Genomic DNA, 21,931 nt, shown 5'->3' on the forward strand with positions numbered 1-21,931 from the left:
ACTACCAAAATGTGGTAGGGACTTCACAATTGCAGATTTCTGGGAAGGGGCCAATCGTGAAAATTAAAACCACAAGAAAACTGTTTCTTGTGGAAAAGTCTCCATGGCATGGCAGGAGAGACTCTTCTCCCTAAGTAGACTAAAGAAAGATGATTTTAAAAGTGGTAAACTGACTGAAAATACCAAACTTACCTCTTTATGTTGTCAGTGGGGAAAAGAAAAGTTGTGGGGGCAGAGAAGTGTTCTGAAGGTTTATTTTGGTTTTTCTATTATTTTTTCTTTTAATTCTGTTAATAAAGTTTCTTTTAAAGTTCTGAGCCTGCTTTGCTCTCCTCCTAATCCCTATTTTCAAAGCAGAAAATGAATAATTCTAGTGGGTGTACTGGCATTTGACCTGCACTAGACCCCATTAAAAGGTGCATTGGCCAAGAAACTTGGCTTGGCGAACAAAAATGGCTTCACTTAAACTGGTATTTCTGCCTGATTCAACTGAAACTGCTAACACATGCACACAGTGCACTTTGCGGGAGTTCTGGGAGGCTTTATTTGCTGACGCATGTGAACTGTAACCATTGTGTTTTTCAGTGGGTGAGTTTGTAAGTGATGTCCTGTTGGTGCCCGAGAAGTGCCGGTTCTTCCACAAGGAGCGCATGGATGTCTGTGAAAGCCACCAGCACTGGCACACTGTGGCAAAGGAGGTAATGGAGCCACTGGGACAGGAGTGTTTATTCTGGATCTGTCCACTTGGATGTTGGCAGTGTTGGAGCATAGCAGTGTTTCTCTCTGTATCGCTGTTCCCGTGTTCTAGTCAATGAACTGAGGCTGACAGCAAGGAAATAAAAATTTAAAAGTACTCAAGTGACTTAAAAAACCTGTCTAGCAATTGAATTATTCTTCATTAAAAACTCTCCTAAATAGCTTATCCATATCACAGAGGTAGGAATTGAAATCAGCTCTCTGCAATACTGCTTTAACCAATGGTTCATCCCTCTTTAGTTTTATTTTTTTCTCCCAGGGAGATACAGTGAGCATAGGATAGTTCATATTTTTCTTGAACATTTTGCTTTAATGTACCTTCTGCTGCTGGGGATTTGGTTGGGAGGGCTTGCCTGGGAGCAATCTGAGTTTTGTTGGGACTGATTAGTAGAGGTTTTACATAAGGGATGGATTATATTCTCAAAATAAATCTAGCCCATGGTTTTGGAGGGGGGGTGGGTTTGTGTTTTTTCTATCTGGCTAGCTAAACTGTTGTAAAAACTCTGCACTCCCATTTGAAGCTGGGCTAATAAAAACAAGATCATGACAGTATGTGCTTGTTTTCCATTTTGTAGAAGCAGCAATTGTAGAAACAGCAACACAAAGACCAGTTAAGGATGCTCCACTTAAAATTCCTTGTTCTTTAAAATCATGTGAGCAAAAATTTGTCTAAATAGCTGTACTAGAGGAAATGTCTTTTAATTGAGGGTAAACTTGTTAATGTCTAGAAAATTGAAAAATCATTTACTTTAAATGTGATTGGAGAACTTTTCCAGCAATACTTGGCACATTTAAAATCAGTGTTGTAACAAAGCAAAGCACAAAAGGGTTCTGATGGGCATAATAAAGTTTTCCTTCATTCTTTTCTGGGCACCTCTAAGCCAAGTATTTCCTTTGCTTAAGACAAGTATATAGACATAATGTCTAAGTGTACTTTACAGTTGACTTTTTCTTGAATTATCTGATTGATTTTAATCTTACAGTTGGTAAAAATATCTTGACACAAAGTCCATTTGAGTAATTATTCACTTGCTACAATGTAAAGTTTAATTGATAAAGTTTACTGAAATGGCCAGCCCAGAAAAGAAAACACCCTTTCTGGCTCTTTCAAGTGTTCTCCCTTGAGTTGGTGCAAAATGTTTAGGTTTTTTTTCCTGAACTTTGCCAGGTTGACAAACCATCAGTTGTTGGGGCCAGGGTGTAAAATGTTAGCACCAGGAAGTACTGGGTGTTTCTGAATCTGGGACATTTGTGTTGTTTTTTTTTTTTTTTAACGCTACAAGTTTCCACTCTCCTTTGATGTTCAGATTTAGGTCACGTGTTGCTGTTGTTTTTGCTGTAAAACTTAAACCATTCTTGAGATCTCTGATAGGCAAACTTGAGCTTTATCCAAAGGAAGAGCATGATGCTGGACTGACGTGAATGGGCTCTCCTTTCAGGCCTGTCTGACAGAAGGGATGATCCTGCACAGCTACGGGATGCTGCTGCCCTGCGGAGTGGACCAGTTCCATGGAACAGAATATGTGTGCTGTCCTCAGACTAAGGTTGTGGATGAGGCTCTGTCCAAAGAGGAAGAGGATGAGGATGAGGATGAAGACTATGACCTCTACAAGAGGTAGAGTTCTTACTGATGTAGATATTGAAAGCTTGGCACATGAAGCTGCTGCTTGGGAATATTTCACACAGCAACTCCCTTGTAGTGAGGATTGAGCAAATTTCTGTGCTTCTGAGTTTCCAAAAGAAGTGTCCTAAGCCTGAAGAGGACAAATGACTTTGCAGTCCCCCTTTTATGGGAGGAGCTAAATACCCCCTCTCCCTTCATACCTGCGGAGAGTTGGGGTCATTCAGCCTCGAGAAGAGAAGGCTCCAGGGAGACCTTAGAGCCCCTTCCAATGCCTAAACAATCTCCAAGAGAGTTGGAGAGGGTCTTTGGACAAGGGCCTGCAGGGGCATGGGTTCACCCTGCCAGAAGGGAGTGTTAGATGGGATATTGGAAAGGAATTCTTCCCTGTGAGGATGGTGATGCCCTTGCACAGGCTGCCTAGAGATGCTGTGGCTGCCCCTGGATCCCTGGAGGTGTCCAAGGCCAGGTTGGATGGGTCTTGGAGCAACCTGGGATAGTGAAAGGTGTCCCTGCCCAGGGGAAAGGGTGGACCAAGATGGGCTTAAACGTCTTTCCCAACCCAAACCATTCTGGGATTCTATAGTAGGAGCCTGACTCAAAAAGGTTAGACTTTCACTTACTGAAAAATGGAAAGAGGCCACATGAAGGCAGAGCCATGGAGAATCTCTGCTTGCAGCAGCAGGAGTGTCCGTAATAAGGGATGTCCCCTTGCTGTGAGTGATGGGCTAATTAATAGTTAGTACACTTATTTTTCCCATTTCCAGTGTTTCTAGAGCAGATGGAAAGAATCATTGTTCAGGTACCTCCAAGTGATTAGCCTTAACCTTACTCCCTAATTTATCTGTGTCCCTCCAGTGAGTTCCCTACAGAGGCAGGTGTAGAAGACTTCACAGGAACAGCTGTGGAGGAAGATGAGGATGAGGATGATGAAGGGGAAGAGGAGGACGATGTGGTGGAAGACCGTGATTACTACTATGACAGCTACAAGGTTGATGACTACAATGAAGAGACACCTACAGAGCCCAGCAGTGACAAGGCTATGTCTGAAAAAGAAGTGAGCAGTGACATGAAATGTAAGACACATTCCAGTCCACAGGCCTCCTGCTCCCTTGAGATCATTCCTGTTGGCTGTCTGTTAGTGATGGGGTTTTGATCAAGTCGATAAGTGCCACTTGGAAGTTTTATTTGCCAGATAAGTTAGCAAACAGAGGAAAGCTGATGATGCTTGTTTCAAGTGTTGAAATTAACTCTCTAGAGCGTGGGCCATATGTTTCCAGATAAACAGCAGTTCTGCTGGCAGAAAGCCCAGTGTGTGGCATGTTGAACAAGCACCTTGTGAAGGTGCAGTGTTGAGTCAGAAAAGCCATATCTGCAAATTTTGGAAAATCTTAAAGGGACATTTGGGGTACACTGTAAATTTAACATCTGGTGGTTTATACCAGCTTAAAATGAGGAAGCTGAAAGTGATGGGCCATACTCTGCAGATGTGCCATCTGGTCATTTAAGGGTGAGGAGCATCCTTGGTGCTGCCTTTGCAAAACACTTCTCTTCCACAAAAGAAAGCCAGCACAACTGCCCCAACTTTATTATATGTTAAGATAGACTTTCTGCAATAGTATAATCTACTGTGCTGGTGGCAGCTTTTGTTGAGTGGTAGGTGCCTTTGCAGAGGGCTCATGGTGTGATGCCTTAGCATTATGTGATGTCTTACACTTTGCATGTAGAAGTGTCTGCAGAGGAGGGAGGAGCGGAGAGGGAAAGAAATTCAATTAGCTACAGATCACTGAATCATTGCCAGCAGATCTCGCATCTTTTTGGTAAAATGCCAGCATGCTGCAGATAATTTTCCTTGCTGAAACAAGGCTTAGCTCATATGTGTACAGGGCTGTGGCAGATCTATCTGCAGGTTTTGTAAGAGGCTTGGAGGAATATGATTGGGGTGTCTGTTTTGGGGGTATGCAGTCTTTTTTTCCCTGAAGTACTATGAACAGTTGCTAATTTATACACTATATCTGCTCTCTTGCCTCAAAACAGCCCAGCTGCTATTGCTGGCTCACCATGAAGCATTCCACATGCCATGGCTACATGGAGTTTTAATATTTGGTGCATAGATGTTTCAAACCTTAAAACCTCAGTGTCTGAGGCTGGTATGGAGATCAATCCCTTTGTTTAGCCTGCTTTTTCACTTACTCCTACACTTGCCCTGTAAGATGTAGAGTGTCTGTCCGGCAGAATGCAGTGAACTGAACATCCTTTGATGCTTTAAAGCAGCCCTAATTGACTGGCTTTTCATGCTTCTGGTCTTATAGAGTGGAGGGTCTCCTACTGGGGTAGCTGGGGCATAATTCTGTGGCATCAGCAGAACAGATTCCTGTTGTCCCAGCCCCTGGCTCTGGAGAAATCTCTCACAGATGAGAGCTCAATTTAGGGACAGAGTGAGCTGCTTGGCTATCTCCAAAGCACCACGTGCAGGCATCTCCCTGACCAGCTTGTAATGGATCCATTGGAATGTTAAGCCCCCCAAAACTGACAGAAGCCCTTGGGTTGGTGCAGCAGCAATGTTGAGGCCAGTGCCTCAGAGGAAGGGGTGAAGTAGAGCCACCTCTGCATCATGTAAATCGCTCGGCAAGGCCTGCGCTCCTCGCTAGCTCATGTTCTCACCCATCTCCACACAGCTGTCTGCTCCCAGGAGGCCATGACAGGGCCCTGCCGGGCTGTGATGCCTCGTTGGTACTTCGATCCTAACAAGAGAAAATGCATTCGCTTTATATATGGAGGCTGCGGAGGCAACAGGAACAATTTTGAGTCAGAGGAGTATTGTATGGCTGTGTGTAAAAAGATGAGTAAGTCCTGCCTCCCACTGGCCTTTTGCAGCTGGCCACTGTCTGTCTGGCGTGTGGTGTCTCCTCCTTCCCTTGGGCAATAGAGGACCCGTCTGTAGCGTATTCCTTTGGTTCTGGTGTCTGTCCCTTCGCAGCAGTCTCCTCCTGTCTCTGCTTCCCTAGGTCTGTAGGGTGATTGTTCCTTGGGAAAGTGCCCCTCACCATATGCTGTCTGTGCTCCCTGGTGACTTGCAGCTCTTGCTGAGGGCTCAGCTGTCCTCTTCCAGATCTGTAACAGGGACCAGGTGCTGTATCTGACCTCTTGCTTAACTGGCTTTTTAATCAAAATATATGTAAGGAAGCCCTTGCTTTCCCCAGTCGTGTTACCGTGCATATGTTTGACAGTAGGTCCTGAAAAGCAGGCTACTGTTCTCCTGGTAGTAGGCATTTTCTTGCTACTTTAATTTTGGAAAATATCAGACCAGTAGTATAGAATTCAGATTCCCATTTTCAGCTTGGTATGAAATACAAATCACATCTCAGTGCCTGTGTTTTTGAGTGCTTAAGGTTTTTGGCACCAGTTTCAACTGGCTTTTATGTCAGATGATAAAACTACTAAAAACATTTTAACCTCTTTATTAATCTTATTATTGAACTCCAGCACTTCCACTTCAGCTACCATTAAAGCTTTTGAAAGGCTTTTTGTGTTATCTGGGGCTTGGCAGCCTGACTATACAGCCATAATCCTGTTTACAAAATGTGCTTCATGCAAGTGCTTTAGATTGGGCTGATCTAACTGAGGCAGTGAAAGAAGAGATGCAGATGTCAGGAGCTTTTAGTACAAAAGATTGTCCTGTTACAGAAGGATTTGGGGCTGGGAAGAGAGTTCTCTGTGTCCAAGCCTGGTTCAGAAATGCCAGGAGCAGGGCCAGAATATGGGACAGATATGACATTGTCCCTTGCACGCAACAATAGTGCCTGTGATGTATGTTGTCATTATTTCCCCCTAGTTAGAGGGAAGGGTGCAGTGCATGCTGAACTCTTATTCAGTGCTCATGCTGAAGTGCCAGGTAATTTTTTTCTGAAGCATGCTGTCTTTAATGACGTGTTGGAGGTTTTTCCACCCAAATAACTAATATGGATGACAGGTTGCCTTAACTGTCCCTTTGTGCCTTCCCTCAGGTGAAGGGTAACAACAGAGTGCATCATGTTTGCCATAGATCTTTCAGAAAGGCTCTGGGATGTGTAGTTCCTAAAACCATAGCACAGGAGCACTTTCAGCACTTCCTGAACTGCAGTATAAGAAATACAGAACCCCTGGTGTGGATTCTGTAGATGCTTGAAGTTTATCAGTTCTTTTTATCAGGAAGTTTATCAGGAAACTTTGTTTTTCCCCTTGTCAAATTTGGATGTCTTGAAGTTACAAACCATCCAGTATATTGGACAAGTCACTTTGTCACACTGAGTCTCCTTCTGTTGCTGTCTTGTCTAATATCGTTGCCTGTAAGTCCTGCATGGTGCATCTGGTAGGGGAAGGTAGGTTTGAAGTGTAAAATACTGTTTTTGTGCAGATATATTGTCAAACTCCCTAATCATGTTAATGACATCTGGAGCCAGCTTGTCAATGAACAGCTAATGCACAGAATGTCACTTAAACCATCCAAGGCCAATGTGGAAGTGAAGGGAAAAGTAGTTCTTTATCCTGTCATGCCAGGCACTGTGTTTCTGGAGCTGAGAGCTGCTCACCTCAGCACTGCGCAGGCCAAGCAGTGCTGGGAGCTGTGGTCATCACTGCCATTTGAGCTGATGTTGGACAGAAAATTGGCACCGTAAAGATTCTAAGACTGACTCTAGAAGTTGGTGGTTCAGTAGGCTCAGCTTGCCAGACTATTAATTAGGCAGGCATGGAGAGTCCTTTCCTTGCACTCCACAATCCAGGATTGCGGGTTTTTGACCGTGCTTACCCTTCCCTCTTCATGCAGTGCCAACTGATGATGTGGATGTCTATTTTGAAACCCCTGCTGATGACAATGAGCATGCCCGCTTCCAGAAGGCCAAGGAGCAGCTGGAGGTCAGGCATCACAACCGCATGGACCGGGTGAGTGTCAGCCTTCAGGCTTTGTGCTGTGCGGCTTTTTGTGTGTTGGCTGCTGCCCGTTTTACTGGAAGAATTGGTGGTGAAGTGACTTGCTTTCCAGTTTCCAGCCTTCTGTGTGTTTCTTTCAGTATGACCACACCATGGGAGTCAGATTTTTATTTCTCCAGTGTTGAGAGAGAGAGAAATTACATTGATGCTGGGAAGAAATTCTTTATTCAGATGGTGCTGAAGCCCTGGCACAGGTTGTCTGGAGAGGTTGTGGATTCCCCATACCTGGAAGTGTTTAAGGCCAGGTTGGACAGAGCTTGGAGCCATCCAGTCTAGTAGAAGATGTCCCTGCCCATGGCAGGGGGTGGAACAAGATGAGCCTTCCAGCTCATCTTGGATGTCCCTTCCAGCCTAAACCCTCACAGGATTCTGTGAAGCTTGGCTTGTTACTCAGAGGGATTAAGTGCTAGGCTTAAACCCCACAACAGCTCTTTTGTGCCTTCAAAACCCAGCTCTGCCTGTGAAGGCAAAGCAGCTCATAAAGATAAGATGTAAATTTGTGTCTTGTTCATGTGTTCTGTCCTTTTCCTGTCCAGGTGAAAAAAGAGTGGGAGGAAGCAGAGCACCAGGCTGTTAATCTCCCCAAGGCAGAAAGGCAGACTCTGATCCAGGTAAGAGTGGAAGGATCCTAAGGGGAAAGTTACTGAGAGAGAGGGCAATATTCAGAGCTAAAAGACAACTGAGATGCAAGAACAGCCTTCCTGCTCTATCAACAGCTGCCTTTTAGAGGAGGTTTGATTCAATTGTTAGCTTTGTTCGTTAAACTGGAGATGATCTGATACTATGCCAAGTCCCTTCCTACATACACTAGTAGAAAGTGATCTCGCACCTCAGGCGTAGCATCAGTGGAGCCAAATTGTAATTTCAGACCTTTGGCCTGTTTTGCACTAACACTGGCCTCAGAGCCTGGTTCAGAATCAGCTCTGGCTCTCTGGGCACACATTTCCTGCTCGGCCAGACTTAGTGAAAACACCTTAGACAGCAGATGAAGCTGATTTGCTGCCAAAATGCTAATCTTGTGCCTTACAAGGAGAGTTCCGTTGGACTGTGAAGTTAATGAGAGATTGAAGTGTGGGATCATTAGGGCAAGGCTCTTCTCGCAGTGACAACTCCGTGAATTTGTCTCAAACCAGTATGCAATGAAGTGGTTGACTCCAGCTTTTAAGCCCACTTCGGATTTTATCTTGGAACACAGTTTTCTCTCTGCATTTTTAATATAAGTCACTATTTGGAACTATGCGCAAATGCAGAAGTTTGTCATTATCTCTGTTGAAACGTAACACTTAGTGGACTATTCTGGTTGGTTTGGAAATGAGGGTTATGACCTTTCTAAAAGAATACAGAGAGATTTGATCTGAAGGCATGCTGATGGAAAGTTTGCTATGCAATACCTTTGTAAACTTTTGCAAATTCAAATTAATGGCTTCAGGCTGAAGGGATCAATCCTGTTTTTGTATTGCAGGGTTGGGGGAAAGAATTAATATTGTGTCAGTTCTTCAGCACAGCCTGGATCTCCCATCCCCAGCATAATCTTTATGTGCAAGGTCCTTTTCACTCTTCAGACCTTTGAAATGGCTTGTGAAGGAAGTTTGGAAGGCAAATTATCACTACTGTATTTGCAGAGATGAAATCTGCATCAGCATTTTTCCATGCCTTTCTCTCCTAACTGTAAATGGGTTGGATGTGGAGTTTTACTGTCTTTGTTAGTTCTGAGGAGTTTCAGATGGTGTTGATCACGCAGTGCATTTCACACAGATTATTTTCTTTGTTCTAGCACTTCCAGGCCATGGTAAAATCTCTGGAGAAAGAAGCAGCGAGTGAGAAGCAGCAGCTGGTGGAGACTCACCTGGCTCGTGTGGAAGCCATGCTGAACGATCGCCGTCGCATCGCCCTGGAGAACTACCTGGCTGCCCTGCAGGCTGACCCACCACGTGTGAGTTTCTTCCCTACATATTTTTCCAGTAGGATAGCATTGGGTAGGATGGCAGGTGGGAATGTCTTGGTGAGAAGATTGCCTGTGACTTGCAGAAACTGGGAATTGGTTCCTAGGAAAGCTTCTTCATTGTGGAAGTTGGTGCTGCAGACTTAGCAGTGGGTCTGTAATTGACTTCCACTCCTTCCTGCCTGGGGAGAAAAACCTCTGCTTTGTTTGGTGTCCATAAAGCACAGTTCATAAGATGTGGTGCTCTGAATCATACTGACTTAAAATTAAGTGTTCTGAATCAAAACGGCTTAATTAAAATGAAAATAGAAAATCCGGGGGGTGAGTGCAGGTGATAGGACTGTCCAGCACCAAAGTAGGCTCACACATGAAGTGCTGTTTTCAGCTGTGGATTTGGAGTTGACACCAGTGGTTTGACCTATTCCCTGCTCCTGTCCTGCAGCCCCACCGCATCCTGCAGGCCCTGAAGCGCTACGTCCGTGCTGAGAACAAGGATAGGCTGCACACCATCCGCCACTACCAGCATGTCCTGGCAGTGGATCCGGAGAAGGCTGCGCAGATGAAATCCCAGGTATGAGAGGGTTTCTGTCAAGGGAGCCATTATTGTCCAGCCCTGGGGCTGTCGGAGGCTCTGGAAGCTGTGAGTTGCAACTTCATCCTTGTGGAGCTCTCCCTCTCTCCTGTGCTTACTTCCTGTCACCAGATGTGCTCACTGCATGGTTTTCCTTGGTGCCTGATAGTGTTAAAAATTGAAGCTCTGTTTTATACATTGTTGGTCACAGTGGCAAGTTGAGGGGTTTAGACCTAGGTCAGTATCAGTTTTATATTTCCTTTTATCAAGCGCCCCTGACATGTATTTGCTGGGGACTTGGTTTTCTTGAACAGGCTTCCTCACTTCTTCCAAGTGTCTGTGTTTCTTTCCTTAGGCTTGATCTTCACTGTGTTTAGGGTTTGTGGGAATTCTCTCATGCCTCTGCAGCATTATTGCCTGGTTTCCAACACATAAATCATAACCCTTTCCAAGTATTCGATCAATGTTGTTAGCTTTATCAGAAAGTCTGGTTTTGATGGGTTTATGTTGTACCATTTGTAAGAGGAAATCCATTAGTTATTGAAGTGATTCTCTGTGTGGAGGTAACAGCTTCCTCCAGACCCAACAGAACCAATCAACTGGCTAATTTTGAATATAGGCACCTGTGTTTAGTTTAAAACTAAACACACCTCTGTGAAATGACACTTAAAAATGAACAAACCCTGGAAAAAACACACTTGCTTCTGGTTTTTGAACAGGTAACTAGACGCTAGCTGGGCTTGCTCTGCTGCGCAGCCTGGGTGGCTCAGCCTGAGGCTCGGCTGAGATTCTGCCGTGCTGAGTTCAGCCACGGCTGACGGGCCAGGCTGGCTCCGTTTGGCTCCGGCTGTGGGCTGCCGAGCCATTCCGCTGGCACTGTGGAAAATCTCACGGCTGAGAGCAGAGGCGGCCCTGCAGCCCCGCACAGAAAGCAGCCCCGTGGCTGGAATTGACCGCGTAGGGGCCAGAAACCAGGTGTGCAGCCAGAGCGGCCGCTGCCCCACAGAGATCACATGGCCATCCACAGGCCCGGACGAGATATTAACTCTTTTTAGTGCACAGGTGAAACTTGCAGACATCAATCCTCTCTTGAGTGAGAGAAAAGGAAAGGGTGAAGACAGGTAAAGGAAACAACATGGAGACACCAAGATCAGTGAAGAAAGAGTCAAATCCCAGATGGGAGGAGAATGAGGAGATGCCTTAGTCTTGGGCTAAAATTCTCTTGTAAGGCTATGGTGAAGATATAATTGATACACCAGAGGTTTTTTGGGTTTTTTCCCCCCCTGTAACTCATGGAATGCACTGGGGCGTTCTGGGTAGCATTCTAACCACGACTATGAGCAGAGGCACCTGTGTTGAAGCAAGCAGATGTTGAAGTAGCTGTGATCCAATGAGGAGCTTGAACAGAGAGAAATGAGAGAGGTGAAAAACCTCGCCCCAGGGATGGAAGAAGAAAACCTCTGTTCCCAGAGATAAAAGAAGAGAACTTTTGTTTCTGTACTAGAACAGCTCATGCCTAAAATTGCACCCCAGCAAGCTGAAATGACCCATGGTGGTAGTTGTGGGAAAACTACCAAAATGTGGTAGGGACTTCACAATTGCAGATTTCTGGGAAGGGGCCAATCGTGAAAATTAAAACCACAAGAAAACTGTTTCTTGTGGAAAAGTCTCCATGGCATGGCAGGAGAGACTCTTCTCCCTAAGTAGACTAAAGAAAGATGATTTTAAAAGTGGTAAACTGACTGAAAATACCAAACTTACCTCTTTATGTTGTCAGTGGGGAAAAGAAAAGTTGTGGGGGCAGAGAAGTGTTCTGAAGGTTTATTTTGGTTTTTCTATTATTTTTTCTTTTAATTCTGTTAATAAAGTTTCTTTTAAAGTTCTGAGCCTGCTTTGCTCTCCTCCTAATCCCTATTTTCAAAGCAGAAAATGAATAATTCTAGTGGGTGTGCTGGCATTTGACCTGCACTAGACCCACTACACCACTGCACTGTGTTTTACTTCTGAACAACCAGAAAATCCTTTTCCTTCTCCTGGGTAGTGTATGTGAATGTTACTTCAAATCTGGCTTTTGTATTTGTACGAATACTTGCAGATACTCTATAAGTCTTTGGAATTATGTTGATACTTGTTTTCACTTGTTTTAAAATAGTGAAAGCTGTGCTGGAAGGCCAGTTCAAAATTCAGATCAAGAATGGTCTGTTACCCCTGAAAGATCTGTTTGGAAGGATGTGCCCTTTCTTAGGTTCAGAGAGAACTCACTGTCCTTTTGCAGCTTTAGGAATGTTTTCCTAGTCTCAGTTTGTGGCTGGTATGCTGCTTTGGAGTATCTTTGAATTCTGCAGTGCACAAAAGATAAACAAGAAGAAAGAATGGAGAGCTGCAGGGAGACAGTACAATGGAGCACATTTAGTGCTGCCAAGAGGAAGAAGTAGGCACTGAGGAAAAAATGCATAAAAAAACTGTATAACCAGGATGTGGAAATATCCTGGGTTATGGGTAGGAGGAAGTCTGGAGCTTGTTGCTGCCACTTCTGGTGAGGGGCAGAGTGGTGTCAGAATGATTTTCCAGAAGCAAACCTCACACTGGGAGGTGGCAGATTCCATGGATTCCACCTTGTTTTCTGGGTCTTGGCAGTGCACATTCACCTTGTGTCTCCTGGTCTTCCACTGCCTATGGGTTTCTTCTTAAGCTGCACATCCAGGAGGAGTGGTGGCAACTGTGGTGGTTATGATTGTGCTTGGCTCTCCATGTGGAATTCATGGTCACATTTTCAGACATGTCAAGCACAGCCCAGCCCAGCACTTTGTTCTGCTGCTGCCGCCACAGCCCAGGAGAGAGTGTGTGAACTGTGTTCTTAAGCTAAACCCTAAACAGTTCTTAATTCATTCCGAAGGCTGCAGTGTCAACAAATCGACATGCGAGGGATGTGGGTGGTACAGTTCAATTTCCATTCACTTTACTTTTCACATGCACTTTTAAGCTCCTTGGTTGATTTCTTGGATTGACAAGCTGCTACATGCAAAATTAAATTTTCATCCTTGCTCTTAAAGGTCAGGCACACATCAGACTGTGAAACAGGTCCATCTGACTCTAGCTTTTTGCAATGTTTGGCCATCTATATAAATGTTTTCCTTGCTCTCCTTGATCCCCGATTATGCAGCACCCTCTTCAGGTCAGGCCTGACCTCACCGCTGGATTTAATGTGCTTGGGAGGAGTGATTTGAGCTTGCCCAGAGCTTGAATGTATTGCTCAAAGGAAGGGAGAATACTGCTGCCAACGAGTGGGTGTAGGACAAATGTAATGCCACAGTTGGTTTGAAAGGCACCTTTGTTCTGAAACAAGAGCTGATAAAATATCCTGTCTGCTCCTTTTGCCTATATCTTTTCTAGCAGTCAGGAATGATAATCCATTTAATAAAGCTGCTACAGGAGATGAATTATGACTATGTTGGGCATATGAGAAATACCAGCTTCGGTGGCATTTTAGTGTTTGCAGTGGAGAGTTGGTTACAGTGAGAGTCAGCTGAATCCTCTCTTACTCCCAGAATTTGCCAAACTCCTGAGAGCACTGTCTGCAGATGGCCAGTTCCAGTGAAGTGTGAGAGCATTGGTCACAGAATTGGACTGGATGAATCTGTGTCCCCTATTGCCTGCCATGGCAGATCCACCAGTAATAGATATTTTATTGAGCAAGGAAAGAACTGGTTCTGTGAAGTGACTGACAGTTTTTGCTTACTCCAACGCATTCTTTTACATCTGCAGGTGATGACACATCTTCATGTGATTGAGGAACGGATGAATCAAAGCTTGTCTCTGCTCTACAAGGTGCCATATGTGGCTGAAGAAATCCAGGATGAGATTGGTGAGTGTGTATGCCAGCCCCTATGCTCCTGTGTTAAGACTCCCAAGTTTTTATATCCAATGAGCTCCCAAAAGATTGCTCTCTCCTTTGAGGGGGTGCCCTCAACAACAAGTGCTTGGGCTCAGGCTCAGGGAAGATACTGTCTGGATGTTACAAAATAGCCAGGCAGAATAGCTTGTTCCAAGAATTTTCACTGTCCGTTTAAGAAAAAGTCAACAATGTTCAGAATAGCAAAGCTGTCTCTCTAAGGGAGATTTAAAAGATCCATTAAAAAAACCCAAATGCGTTCTCCCCTTATAGGTTAGTTAGTCTCATCTTGCCAAATCCTCTTGCCACATCAAACCTCTTGGCCCTTATTTGAATGCATTTCTAACCAATGCCTTTACTGAGAATTCCAGATGAAATGCACAAGATAAAATAACCTGGCAGCCCTGAGAGCAGTGTTCCCCTGCAGTCCTGCCTCAGCCTGCTTCAAACCATCTGCCTCTCTCTGTCACTGCCAGGTTTCATGCAGTCTGTGTAATAATTCCTTTTATTCCTTTCAGATGAGCTGCTTCAGGAGCAGCGTGCAGACATGGATCAGTTCACATCCTCCATTTCTGAGTCCCAGGTGGATGTCAGAGTGAGCTCTGAGGAGAGTGAAGAAATTCCCCTGGATGGCAAACCTTTCCACCCATTCCAGGTGAAAACCTTCCCAGCCTTGCCTGAAAGTGAAGGTATGTGGAACTGAACACTGGGTTTACTGGTGGTTTTCCTTAGACAGTAGGCTCAGCTGGAACAGAAAAAACTCTAACCTCTTTGGGTGATGTAGGGTAAAGCAGTCACCCTGACAGGACCCCTCATTCACTGGACAAGCAATGCTGCGAGACATGTCTGCTGAGCTGTTCTAATGATTTTCTTATTCTTCTCTTTGCAAAATTGTCTCCTCTCTTTTCATTTTGCAGTGAATGTTAAGTTTTTACAGTGCGTTTTGACTTGACTCTGGAATTAATTTTCAGTCTTTAACAAAAGAGTTCTCATGTAATGTTAAATCTTTGTGCTGTGACCTGTTGAAGGGCTGAAGGAATTCTTTTTTTTAAATATGTATATCTATTTTTTTGTATCATTGGATGTTGACAGCTGGTGTGTGTGCGTGTATTTATTTTAAAAACGCTTGAACAGAGTCCTGAGCATAAAGCTGTAGGCTAAAAGCTTTTCCCAGGGTCTGAGTCAGAAATCATGCACAAACCTTTTTTCCTTTCTCTCTTAATCTCCTTTCTCTGCTATTTTTGTTTTTGTTTTCCCTCATGCTAGATCCTCAGCCGGATTTGTACCATCCAATGAAAAAAGGTTGGTTCTAAGCTGCTCCCTCACAGTGCTTTTGATCACTCTCCTACCTCCTCCATGTGTCTGATAGCTTCATTTTAGTTCCATATTCACCTTGATTTTCATTTCCTTGCTTTCACTTAGATCAGTCATGTTCACTTTTGCTTGTTTAGGCCTAGTGTTAAAGAAGCCAGGTAGTCTGAACATCCAATTGTGTGTGTGATCCTCCCTGATGGGCTCACAAGGGTCTCAGAATGCCTGGAGTGGCTCTTAGCCCTTGGGGAAGGTGGCCTTAGCCAGTGTCTGCAGTGGTGCTTTGCATCCCTCCATTTGTGACACTTCTCAGATTAAACCCTACTGTGCTGGTGGGGAATAGGTCCAGAGGCTCTTCTGCCTCCTGTGGAACCTGTCCTTGATGCCCCATGACACCACAAAACACTTCAGGACACAGGCTGTTTCCAATCTAAATGTCCTTAGGGGAGTGCAGCTAGTATGGGACAGATAAATCAGGAGATTCCTCCTCCATGTTTGTGCTTTCCTTGGCATCACCTTCCCACACGTAGCATCTCTCCATACGAGCAAACTGTGTGTGGTTTTACATTTCTCCCTTAACTCAGGATTAATTCTGCAGTAGCTCAGTGCCTGGCTAAAAAGCAGTTTAAGAGCAGCATAGAAATATTAGCATTAAATAATGTCTCTATTAGTGATATGGAGTCAGGGAAGGATTAGTAGAAAAGGGAGGCTCTTGCAGAGTAGTGCTGCATGAGCTCTGTGTGGAGTAAACCCGGTGTTTTAATCTGCCTTTGGTTCCAAATATATTGTGTAGATCTCAAAGGAGAGCAAAAGATTTTGCTAATAACCATTTCATGTGAGCACATGTGGTTTTGTAACTCAGTGAAGACCAAATAGCTTGAAATTCTTCTCGTTATTGACATTTCTCTGCAAATGTAAGTCACCTTCATCCCTGGTGTGGAACAGTGTACAGTGTGCTGACTGCTCTGGCAGGAATTGGAACAGACTTTAGTTAGATATTTTATTTATTAAATTTTTGGACAATTGCTGTGTTGCCTTGAGGATGATATATTTGTACTAGTTCTCCCTGTCTGGGTAAATATAAGAGTCTCTGATGACCTGGGGACAGCAAAGTCCTACACTTGTTTCTCCTCTCCCATCCCTTTTCACTGAATTGCTCAAGGGCTTTGAGGGAGTATTGGGTTGGTGGGGTAGGGGGTGGATTTTGTGCAGGTGTGTGTTTTCGGATTTTTTTCCCTGTAAGGTATATAATATAAACTGTGCCTTTGAGCTACATAGTACTGGGTCTGTTACTTGGTACTGCACACTGAGATAAATTGCAGAGCTCATTGCAGCAGCTGAACTCTCAGCCCTGGAGACTGTGCTGGGTTGGCTCCTGAAACTGGAATAAAGCAAGCATAGGCCAAAAGCTGATACAGTAGTTCTGTACAAACTATTTGTGGCTGGTTTCTCCTGAAAATCCCAATCATTGATTCCATAATAACATAACCTGCTTTGACAGTTGAGGGAAGTCAGACTGGCAGTCTTGGCCGTGCTTGGAATCTGATTACTGCCTCTAAAGAAAAACGTGATGCACTAAAACTTCATAGTGAAATGTTATTTCTGTGGCATTTTCAGGCAATACAAACTTGTCACTGTAAAAACTTGCCTTGAAGCCAAGTAGCCTGTCCTTGCATCTCATCAAAGAAAATGTTGCCAATTCCAGCAGCAGTTGACATGTCTTGGGCACCTTGCAAGCTCAGCAATTTGTGCAGAGTGGGGGGTTTGCAGCCACCAACAAAGCCTGAAGTGCTGTAGTAGAATTTCCCCCATGTCATTGGAAAGATCCACTGCAGGTTTGAGGCTTCACTGTCCTGCTCTTGCACTAGTGCGTCACAGGTCATTACATTGTCCCCACCACGACTGGAACACTGGTGTTCTAACATGCTGTGTTATGTCAGGGCAGTTTGCATCAGACTCTCTTACTGATCTGATCTATTTATAAATGGTTTGGATCAAAACAGTTTATGCAGAGCCTTCTGTTAATTGATATTCTTCTCTTGAGCCAGTGCTGGTTCCAGCCTGGAAATGCGGTAGTAGTGTTCTGTTACAAAGGCTGGTGTAGTTCTCTGCTCCTTCCTTGTCCTGGGATTTAATTTTTTTGGGCTTGTGCCAGGTATGGGACAGCAGCTCATTACAGAGCCATGCTGGGTGACCTTGGAATTCAAATTCCCATTCCTGAGGCACTTGCTGATGTGCCTGATTCCAGCAGAATGGGCAATGCTGAAAGCATTCCCTGTGTGCTGGCTCTTGGCAGATGGATGTGTATCCACTCCTGTTCAGGGTCACAGAGGGGTGTTGGTGACCTGGGGTGACACCTGCAGCAGTTACTGCACTTACTGTGTGTTATGTCTTGTCTGGAGCTATCTAACAGAAGCACTTAACTGTACGGTTTGTCTGAATTGACACCTCAGCCTGATTTTGGTGATGAGTCCTGTCTGCTCCTCTCATTGCCGCCTCATTTCCCCTCATTAACAGCCCTCCTAATCACTTGTCACTGTAGTTTGTGAGCTGCCATCTGACACAGCAGCATGAGGACAGGTTAATACTCAGCAGTCTGTGCAGTTAAACACACGATCCAAGGCAGCTCTATACAGAGTAGGTGACCCTTCCAAAATGTTCCTAAGGGCTGATCGGCTCTCCTTGCTCTTTTGCTGCAGGTTCTGGCATGACTGAGCTGGATGGGCTGATTGGTGCTGAAGAAAAAGTGATTAATAGCAAGAACAAGGTGGATGAAAACGTGGTGAGCTCTCCACCTTTATTTTGTGAAGCTAAACCTGCTGTGGACACTAATTAATAGCAGTGGCTTGTTTCAGTGTCTTGTTCCAGCTCACAGAATGTCAGTGTGTTCATTATCCATATGGTGAAGGGGAGTCAGTTTGGTGACTATTGTAGGCTCTTAATACTGATTAGTATCAGAAGGGTGGGAGGGGAAGGGAAGGAGAGAGCTTCAGATCTTTGGCAGTCTGATTCTGAGAACTCTTTGATTTAGGAATGCTTTTCCCAAGCAGAGACCTTTTGATGTCCCTTTATTTTCACTAGGTTCACTGTCTGAACACACTGAATGCTGGTGTGTTCCATCTGTGTCTCCCATTTTTTTTCATGGCAAGGGAGGCCTCACCTTCCTCTGAAGCTGAGCAACCCAGCAGGAGTTGTCTCTATAGTGTCAAGAATTCTCTAAGTTCTAGTGACAGCCCTTTGCCTCAGTTCCATGGGTTTAAAAAGATTTAAAAGTCACCTTTTTGAATTTCCTTTCAATACTGTTTTAAAGCCATAGGTTAGATCTTACATAACAGAAATGCTAGGTCCAAAGTTAAAAAAACAATAAAAGTTGCTTTTTTTTCATTGGGGCTTTAGTTTGAGATAGTCTGGAGCTAACTAGCTGTAATACTATCTCAATACTGTCTCTGGTGGCTGTATAAGAGTTGGAGAACATTCCATGCTGTTGAGAGCAAAGGGGAGATGGTAAGTGGTCCTGAGCCTTTGCTAGTGTTCATTAAAGGTCTCTTGTTTGTCTTCCTCTTCCTTCTCCTCCTTGTTTTGTGTGGATCCTTCCATAAAACACTTTTGTGGCCGTTTTTAGGTAATTGATGAAACCCTTGATGTGAAGGAGATGATTTTCAACGCAGAGCGTGTCGGAGGGCTGGTGGATGAGCCGGTACGTTTGTGGCTGCTGAATCCAGGGATTGGCAAATTCCTAATGCTGGATTTTGATGACCATTTTTACTGAATTCAGGATTTTGGTGCCTGGATGCCTAGGGGCTCATGCAGAGTGAAACACAGTACACCCCTTCTGCATAAGGACGTAAACAATGAACACACATTAGATATTAACTTGACTCCTACTGCAAAAGTGTTTTGTGGAATAGGGAAGTGATGTGGGCCAGTGTCTGTCCAGAGCTACTAAGTGGGGAAAGAATTTTGCATTGGTTATCCTTTTGATGGAATATTTAGAGGTGAAATATGTAGGGGTGGAATACTTAGGGATGATACATATACACTGTCTAGTGTATGATCAGTCATATCTCGATACCACAGATGGTCAAAGACCTTACTAGTGTCCATGGTTTAGGTTTGTGTTCAGCAGTGCATCTCCCTTATTTCTCTTCCTCAATCTGCTCTGTTTTCTTCCCTCCAGGATAATGACAACTCCCTCCGTGATGACTTTGGCTTCAGCAGCAGTGCCCTTATTGGGCTGTTGGTGATTGCTGTTGCCATAGCTACTGTTATAGTCATCAGCTTGGTGATGCTGAGGAAGAGGCAGTATGGGACCATCAGCCATGGAATTGTGGAGGTGAGAAACAGCTCCATAACTGAGGATGAAAATAGTCAGTGTTGAATCACATGTGTGTGGGGGTAGAGAATTGGCAGGAGCTGCCAAGCCATGGAGAGTTCTGCTTCTGGCTGGGTAGGAATTAACTCTGTCCCTGCTGACACCATCATTGCTCGTTCCTCAGTGTGCAGGTGCCAGTCCCAGGTATGCTGTGCTGACACCTGCCACTCCAGAGTTGCATTTGCTTATCACTAGGATTTACTTAGGCTTTCCTGGCTGGCTCAGGGTAGGATTTATCAGTAAATGAGCTTTTCAGGCAATATCTTTAGCAGAGTAGTCAGTCAGTCAATCCACAGCAATTTGTCCTCCTGGCTAATTGACAATTAAGATGTTGTGATTGGCGAAATGTTGAAGAGCAGCTCCTTCTTCCTTGCACATTTCTATGACAACTTAATGGAGCCCAGAGAAAGCTGCTTTTCCCTTTGCCCCACCCATGCAGGAGATCGTAACAACCTCTTCAATGAGAGAAGTGGGTCCCTGATTTGCAGTGTTGACTGAGCAATGACAGATTTGAGAGAACATCCCCACAGGGGATTGGGTGGGCAGGAGGCGTCAGCTCTTGAACAAGCAATTCTATTCAAATTACCTTTTGCAGTTTACCTTTTTTTCCATTTACTGCTCACCATGGTATTCACTCCGTGTTTGTCTGTTGCCTCTTGTTTTGTGGAATCAATCCTAGAAGTGTCTCCTTGACCAGTATCATGTGTTTTTTCAAAGGTTGACCCGATGCTCACCCCTGAGGAGCGGCATCTGAGCAAGATGCAAAACCATGGCTATGAGAATCCCACTTACAAATACCTGGAGCAGATGCAGATATAAAAGAGATGAAGATGGAATAGCCCCGATGGGAAAAGGTGCGGGGAGAAGGGCCAAAGTGGTCCAGTGTTTTGGATCAACTACTGACCAACAGTTGCTTCAAGAGGACTTCATCTTACATTCAGAACTCCTGGATCATTAAGACTATAATTACTACTGTAGAGTTGCAATTTCCATTCTTTAAAATGGGTGAAGAAATGATAATATAACAATATGATATATAAATCTCCTTAAATGGGAAAAATTGATCTATTGCAGATATTCGAATGAGATGTAGTTTTCTTTTTTTTTTAAATAATCTGAAAAATACCAGTTCTGTTGTACTGTTGTCTGATACAAGCTCTATATATATAAAAATGGGAAATGTTGATTTTTATTTCTGATAGACCACCTGTATATTGAGGGTCGTTTGTACCAGCCCACCTTCAAAAAAGGAGACAGTTGTGGCTCTTTGGTCATTTTGGCTTTTGTATATAAAGCATTATTCTTTTCCTTTTTTTTTTTAAGTGAATTTCACTGGGACTTGCAAAGAGATTAATTTAGGGATAGAAGCTATTACAGCATAAGCAAAGAAGCAATTGGGAACAGTAACTAACAAAATTCCCTATAATGAGACAAAAAAAAGAAAAAAAGGAAAAAACCCCCATCTTCATATGCCAGTGGTGTGCACCCTGCTGCTTAGCAGCTTGGGCTCTAGGAATCAAGACTCCATGGAGGCAAGGAGTTAAAAGGCTTCTGGCATCTCTGTTTATAGTTATTCCAGTAGAATGTTAGAACATGGTTTGTGCATACTTGGGTCTGCACATTCTCCTTCGAGATTCAGTTCTGCTCTAGAGTTGGAAGTTCTGGTATTGAATTGAAATCTCTGTTCTCAGCCAGTTTCCTTCAGTACTCACCTGGCATTAACAGCCCCCTCTTGCTACTACTTTCTAATTTCCCCAGCTCTCCTGCCTCACCAACATGGTAAGTAGTTAAGAGCCACAGGTTTTTGAGCCTTTGCATCTCCCTGGGTGATGTTGGGCCAGAAATGACAAATCACTGCAATAACTGGGACCTTGGGAGCTGACAAACACAGAGAGGTCTCTTAGCTGGGGATGGAAGAGAGTGACATGTTGGGAAAGGGATGCTGCCTACTTTAAGGGAAATAGGATACATAGGCCCCAAGAAGAACAAAAGGGGCATTGTTCCACTCACCATCATCATGTCTTTGTAATGCTTGTATAGTTGATGTTAATGCTCACGGCTTTTTTTAATCTGGGGGTTCTGGTAACCTGTGGTGTATTTTTTCTATTTTTCTTGTGACTTTATTTTTTCTTCCCCTTCCCGTGTTTCTTCCCACTATGCACAGATTTACCTGCAAACTCCTTAGTGTGGTCTGTGGGGAATGTACAAAGTTTAAACACATCAATAAACACTTTAACTTCCAGATTGCTTCTTCTCTTTATTCATGTGCTCGCTCTAATTCCCTGTCCTCCCACCCTGTCCTGCCAAACTCACAAAACCTTTCCCTGACGGGGAGAAAGACTGTACAGATTCTGGTGTATAACCATGCCTGGAGTCTTTTGTGGTATTTCCAGATCCTGATAACCTTTGTGGAGTGGAGGAGGCAGGCTGCTAAACAAACAGCTGGATCCTGAGTAGCGTTAAAGCAGCTGCTGGAGTGCAGGTTGGGGAGAGCT

The 21,931-nt window shown here is 44.2% G+C and overlaps 1 protein-coding gene across 7 annotated transcripts in view; it reads left to right on the plus strand.

Moving 5' to 3' along the window:
* Positions 1–21,678, plus strand: part of APLP2 (amyloid beta precursor like protein 2) — a 49,260-nt gene extending 27,582 nt beyond the window's left edge. Inside the window, exons 4-18 of one of the 7 annotated variants that reach the window (XM_054647327.2) lie at positions 586–698; positions 2,196–2,371; positions 3,236–3,453; positions 5,056–5,223; positions 7,185–7,300; positions 7,885–7,959; positions 9,123–9,281; positions 9,733–9,861; positions 13,627–13,726; positions 14,272–14,442; positions 15,020–15,055; positions 17,764–17,846; positions 18,687–18,761; positions 19,242–19,397; positions 20,154–21,678. In XM_054647327.2, the coding sequence (XP_054503302.1) occupies positions 586–698; positions 2,196–2,371; positions 3,236–3,453; positions 5,056–5,223; positions 7,185–7,300; positions 7,885–7,959; positions 9,123–9,281; positions 9,733–9,861; positions 13,627–13,726; positions 14,272–14,442; positions 15,020–15,055; positions 17,764–17,846; positions 18,687–18,761; positions 19,242–19,397; positions 20,154–20,255 (1,877 nt within the window). In that variant the 3' untranslated portion in view covers positions 20,256–21,678. The remainder of the gene's footprint in view (positions 1–585; positions 699–2,195; positions 2,372–3,235; positions 3,454–5,055; positions 5,224–7,184; positions 7,301–7,884; positions 7,960–9,122; positions 9,282–9,732; positions 9,862–13,626; positions 13,727–14,271; positions 14,443–15,019; positions 15,056–17,763; positions 17,847–18,686; positions 18,762–19,241; positions 19,398–20,153) is intronic. The other 6 variants (XM_054647328.2, XM_077190060.1, XM_054647329.2 and 3 more) reach the window with 6 other exon arrangements.
* The last annotated feature ends 253 nt before the right edge of the window (positions 21,679–21,931 follow it).

The sequence above is a fragment of the Agelaius phoeniceus genome, chromosome 23 (genome assembly GCF_051311805.1).
Source record: "Agelaius phoeniceus isolate bAgePho1 chromosome 23, bAgePho1.hap1, whole genome shotgun sequence".
Lineage (NCBI taxonomy): Eukaryota > Metazoa > Chordata > Aves > Passeriformes > Icteridae > Agelaius > Agelaius phoeniceus.